This window comes from Acipenser ruthenus, unplaced genomic scaffold, assembly GCF_902713425.1.
Source record: "Acipenser ruthenus unplaced genomic scaffold, fAciRut3.2 maternal haplotype, whole genome shotgun sequence".
Lineage (NCBI taxonomy): Eukaryota > Metazoa > Chordata > Actinopteri > Acipenseriformes > Acipenseridae > Acipenser > Acipenser ruthenus.
Window position 1 is genome coordinate 18,185 of NW_026707601.1, and position 5,539 is coordinate 23,723.

General features: G+C 43.5%; 1 protein-coding gene across 5 annotated transcripts; it reads right to left on the reverse strand.

Moving 5' to 3' along the window:
* Positions 1 to 303: 303 nt before the first annotated feature.
* Positions 304 to 4,843, reverse strand: LOC131727814 (hypoxia-inducible factor 1-alpha-like). 5 transcript variants are annotated; one of them, XR_009322310.1, is made up of 4 exons: positions 3,020 to 4,842; positions 2,090 to 2,273; positions 1,488 to 1,596; positions 304 to 838 (listed from the first exon to the last, which is right to left on the reverse strand). XR_009322310.1 is itself a non-coding variant. In XM_059019095.1 (3 exons), exons 1-2 carry the CDS (start codon positions 3,336 to 3,338, stop codon positions 2,086 to 2,088), a joined length of 507 nt encoding a protein of 168 aa, XP_058875078.1. In that variant the 5' UTR covers positions 3,339 to 4,843; the 3' UTR covers positions 304 to 838; positions 2,055 to 2,085. The 5 variants fall into 5 exon arrangements, 4 of the variants coding, with proteins under 4 accessions (XP_058875078.1, XP_058875076.1, XP_058875075.1 ...); XM_059019095.1 differs by lacking the exon at positions 1,488 to 1,596 and having other exon boundaries at positions 2,055 to 2,273; positions 3,020 to 4,843; XM_059019093.1 differs by lacking the exon at positions 1,488 to 1,596 and having other exon boundaries at positions 2,090 to 2,270.
* Between the last annotated feature and the right edge of the window lie 696 nt (positions 4,844 to 5,539).

Genomic DNA, 5,539 nt, shown 5'->3' on the forward strand with positions numbered 1-5,539 from the left:
CACTTTGTGCATGCTGCAAACTAACAACCATCCATCCAGCCATTATCATTAACCACGTACTCCTTTACAGGGTCGCAGTGAGCCGGAGCCTAACCCGGCATACACAGGGCGCAAGGCGAGGACTACATGCAAACTCCACACAGACTGCAAATTAACAGTTATAGAATATATATATATATATATATATATATATATATATATATATATATATATATATATATATATCTATATTTGTTCTGTATTTTAATGTGGTAGCCAACTGGCAGCATGAGAGGTGACACCGAGGCATTTGGTGAGGTTGAAGTTAAGGCAGTTTTTATTATTTCCTTAAACAAAGTTCAAAGACTCAACAGAACATTTTTGAAAATAAACAAAACAAAAGAAAACCTGCCCACTAATCTCACTTCTTCAACCCTCTCTATTGTTTGCACGAGCTGTCCTCGTTGCAAGGAAAAATGTATTGCTTTAGCAAACAGAGACCAGTCCAAGTTCCATCCAGTCGCTGCTGGTAACAGTAAATCTGCTCTCGGAACAGAAAGTCTCGCCAGGTAAGTGTCACTTGTTCACTTTCTTTATAATCCACAAGGGCTATCGGGAAATGTAGTTTGTAATCCTTTTCCAGGTGAACAGGCAAGTCTTCCAAGTAGTATGTCCCTTGGTACCAAAAAGACCACACCCTGTGTGGTCCACACAGGAACAACATGTGAGGATGCTCCTTTAGCGCCCCCTCACAGTCTTTGCCATTGCCACAGCACCTTGCGCTCTTTTGGTTCCTTTGTCGCCCTCTGCCGGTGAACACCGACACTAACAGCCTGCAGATTGGCTGGATCCTGACAAACTAAAACAAACATAAGAACATAAGAAAGTTTACAAACGAGGAGGCCATTCAGCCCATCTTGCTCGTTTGGTTGTTAGTTTCTTGAAGGATCCCAGGGTGTCAGCTTCAACAACATTACTGGGGAGTTGGTTCCAGACCCTCACAATTCTCTGTGTAAAAACGTGCCTCCTATTTTCTGTTCTGAATGCCCCTTTATCCAATCTCCATTTGTGACCCCTGGTCCTTGTTTCTTTTTTCAGGTCAAAGAAGTCCCCTGGGTCAACATTGTCTATACCGTTTAGGATTTTGAATGTTTGAATCAGATCGCCGCATAGTCTTCTTTGTTCAAGACTGAATAGGTTAAATTCTTTTAGCCTGTCTGCATACGACATGCCTTTTAAACCCGGGATAATTCTGGTTGCTCTTCTTTGCACTCTTTCTACAGCAGCAATATCCTTTTTGTAACGACGTGACCAGAACTGAACACAAAATTCTAGGTGAGGTCTTACTAATGCATTGTATGACTAAAAATGTAATCTGACTACAGGAAGTGAAATTGTAACCAGATTGCAGGAAGTGAAATTGTAACCAGATTGCAGGAGCTTGTTACAGGTAAAGCATACCTATACCTCGGGAGGCAGGATATGTGAATTAGAATTGATTTGCTCACTTTCCAGGAAGCCGATTTGAGGTTGACTGTGCGACCCTGATTGGCCTTGCACATCTCCTCCTTGTCACAGGTTTGAATGAATCAAAATACACTGCCCAATGAGATCCATCTGAAACAAACACACCAGAGTACAGAAACTTACAAAAACACAACCTTTGTCTTTATCTGAGGCTGTGAATGATACAGTTTAGTTGCAATAGTGCTGAAGGAGGCACTAGAGGCCAAATGCTGGTCTTCCTCATTCAGTTTAGTTTCATTAACAGCAGCAGTGTGGAGTAGTGGTTAGGGATCTGGGTTCAAATCCCAGGTGGGGACACACTGCTGCTGTACCCTTGAGCAAGCAAGTACTTTACCTAGATGTATAAATACGTGACGGAATTTGTATGTTATAATAACTGATTGTAAATCACTTTGGATACAAGCGTCGACCAAATAAATCACAATAATAACACTGATGAAAGTACTGGAGCCTCACACTCAGTTTAGATTCAATAACACTGATGAAGGCACTAGAGGCACTGGTTGATGTTACCTGGCTGGTGACTGCAGTACACTGTTAGATGTTACCTGGCTGGTGACTGCAGTACACTGGTAGATGTTACCTGGCTGGTGACTGCAGTACACTGGTAGATGTTGCCTGGCTGAGGCTCGTGTGTCTCGTCACTTCCTCTGAGGTGTAAATGATGACCCCGTCCTGGGACAGCAGCAGCAGGAATCCCTCGATCGACGTCTCCACAGGTGCAGTCCTCTCCACCTCATTGTCCACTTCACCGCAGCCTGCCTCTGCTGGAACACACACCAGCGGTCACTGCTGGTCAATTCTGGTTACTGTCAGCCAAGTACTGCTCTGTCATGTTTTCCCAGCTTTAAATGGACCATTACACAAGTTCTGGTCTCGTCTCAAGACAATATCAGCCTATTTCCAGAAAGACCCAGGTCACAAAAATGATTTTGCAAGTCTGATTCATGTAACGGAATCCCTTTATTCACAGTATATGCTTGAGGTTCAACAAGTGCATGCACAAGTTCAGTGGTGCAGAATGTATTCATCAGAGAAACGCTTGTGGCTCAAGACAAGCTCCATGCACACACTGTATGGTAGTGGTTCCAAACTCCGGTCCTGTAGCTCCCCCCGGTCAGCCCTTCTGGTTTTTGTTCCAACCGAGCTGCCCTCAGTTATTTAATTGTACCCTTAATTGAACTAATAATTTGCCTAATCAGAGCTTTTTAATGATTTTAAACAGTTTGGAGGTTAAGTTAAGTATAATATTGTAGAACAAGGAACTTGAAATCTCCAACTTTTGAATAAGCTGCTAAACAATTGAAAAAGTCGAATTAAGCAACTCGTCAGTTCAATTCAGGGTTCAATTAAGTAATTGAGAACTTGGTTGAAACAAAACCCAGCAGGGCAGGGGGGCTCCAGAACTGGAGTTGGGAAGCACTGCTCTATGGAGTGGTCTGCAGCTTGTACCTTGTGGCTTTTGATCTATGGCACGCGGCTCGTGCATCGAGCGCCCTTCAGTCCAGCTCACCTGTATGCAGCAGTTCTCGGAGGCACAGGTTGCTCAGGGTCAGCCTCACGATGGACGCCTTGTCCAGCTGCTGGGCAGCGCCAAGGGGTAGGGGGAGCTGCAGGGCCAGCTGTGTGAAGACCTCGCTCTCCTTCTCTCCCTGACTCCGGGCAGCTTCACGAGACTTCTCCCTGTGCTTCTCAGAGCACACCCTGCAGGGGACAGACAGGAGAGGCAGGGATGGGTGGGGAGGTGCAGGGAGAAGCCAGGAGGTGCAGAGAGGAGGAGAAGGAGGGAGGATCAGGTAGCGGTGGGGAGGAGAGTTAGTGAAGCGGACCATAATTACATTGGACAAGTTTGCACTGACTGTGATGCCCCTTTGTGTTGGTCTCTCCACCTTTAAACTGCGTCACCCTGTGTGATGACGTCGTCACTCCTTAACAATACACTTTTATACTGTTTGCAAGTTTGAGCGTGTGGTAGATATGCAGAGAGCTCTCAACTACTTAAACTAACCCTTAATTAAGTTGGAGATTTCAAGTTACATATTGATGTAACTTAAAAAAAAAGATGGTGAGTAAGTAAATTCAAGAAAATGCACAGAGTCCTTTTCTTCACTCAGTTGTTAGGTTTAATGAAATATGCAGGGAGTCTGGTCCCAGGTACAGGACAAACAGAATACTCGTTCTTACAATTGTTGCATGACATTAAATACCCTTCTGTATAGATGGTCCACCTCCTCTTTCTCTAACACTTAACCAATAGAAAAGGTACAACACATTATCCTGTTACCATATATTTCATTTAGTGTGAGTGTGTGTGTGTGGTGTGTGTGTGTCTGTGTGTGTAGTCTATTGTGACGACCTCTGAACTCAGTGCATTCTTCAGACCCCTGGTGCCCCAAAAAGGTCCATACATCTGGTTTTTGTCATCTTCCTTGTTCCTATCTCTCCGTTTTGCCTGAGACCCTTTGAGTCCAGTGGCATTATCTCTTATTCTCCCTGTGAACCTTTGGGTCCAACGGCAGTCCCTGGGAGCCTTTTAGCTCCTTTATGCTTTGTATTCCCAAAAGTCTTAGAGCCTGGCCCCTTCTGGTCCACAGCATTGTTATCTTGCTAGCTTGCAGTCAATGTTGGACAAGAAGCTTCTAGATGCAAGGTCTCTTATCAATTGTTAGCAGTATATGCAATTTGAACCAAAGTCTGCTATCTGCAATATTAGTCTCTTTTCAGAAAAGAACACCAGTATAGCTCTGCCAGTTCACATGCGTAGCAAACTGCTAATCAATTCTCGATCCATGTTTTCCAACACATAAAATTGAAAATCTATTTGAACCTGCATTTCGTTCCGTCTGCTTCAGTCTAATTGCCGAATGCATTGTGCGTTTGTTTTCTCCTGTGATTTAAATAATTAAACTATGTAAAGGATTCATTTTCCTACCGCGCTGGAGAGTAGCAGGGAGGCAGCAGAGAACCACGATGGAAGACACAGAGTAAAGGACGTTAAAATACAAAAATAAATAAACAAACAATAAAACAAAAACAGAATGAGCAGAGCACGGCCCTAACGGATGCCGACTCCAGGTTGCGCGCACGCTGCCGAGCTGCTCTTTTTAAACAGACACGCTCCGCTGAGACCCGCCCACCAGCTAACTCCATTCAGCTGATGGCGATCCCAGATGGAGCGTGCCCTCCCCCGCATCAAAGTCAGTGCGCAGGACATATGCCCCGTCACAACTAGTACATTTAAACTATTAATTAAGGTTTAAAGGGGTGACGAAAAACAAACACCAACAACTTAAATCTGTAAATATACTGCAAAACATCTATGAAACGCCTTGCCGTTTATTTACAATATTTGCCAGTTGGCATGGCAGATATGGGAGACCGGTGTCTATTTGTGAACTTAGATGATAAACACCGCGTCTCAAACATCTTCAAATACTTCAGATGAAATCACAAAAAAAGCTCCTTCCAAAAACAATAAATAAAATAAAATAAAATATGAAGCTGAATTTTGCTGACCTCCTCTTATGCGGCTGTATTTCGTTACTTTTTCAAGGTAGGTTCCGCTTGCTTGCAAACTAAACACCATTGTCAATATAAAGGGAATACATTTCCTTAGAAATCTCACCGACGATCACATTTCCAGCTTTCAGGATTTCCAGAGATTAGTAAAATGCGGTGTGGGTTGTAGTGGCATTTGAAACCAGAACGGATACTCAGCAAAGCCCGTGATAAATATATTTAAGTGCACTGCCTTGAAGTTGAATTGGTGGGAACATCGCCGTACATTATATTATTATTTCTAATGTTTAAAATAGACTATTTGAGGATAAATATATTTGGAATCACTAATTCATTTTAGCCCCGTTTTTCTCCTAATTTGGAATATCCAATTGTTTTTAAGACCGTATCTCACTGCTGCAACCCCCCGTAGTGACTCTGGAGAGGCGAAGACAAGCGTGCTCATGCATCCTCTGAAACACTCGCAATCAAAGCAACCTCTTTTTTTCACCCTGCAAGTCCACAGCTATGTCAC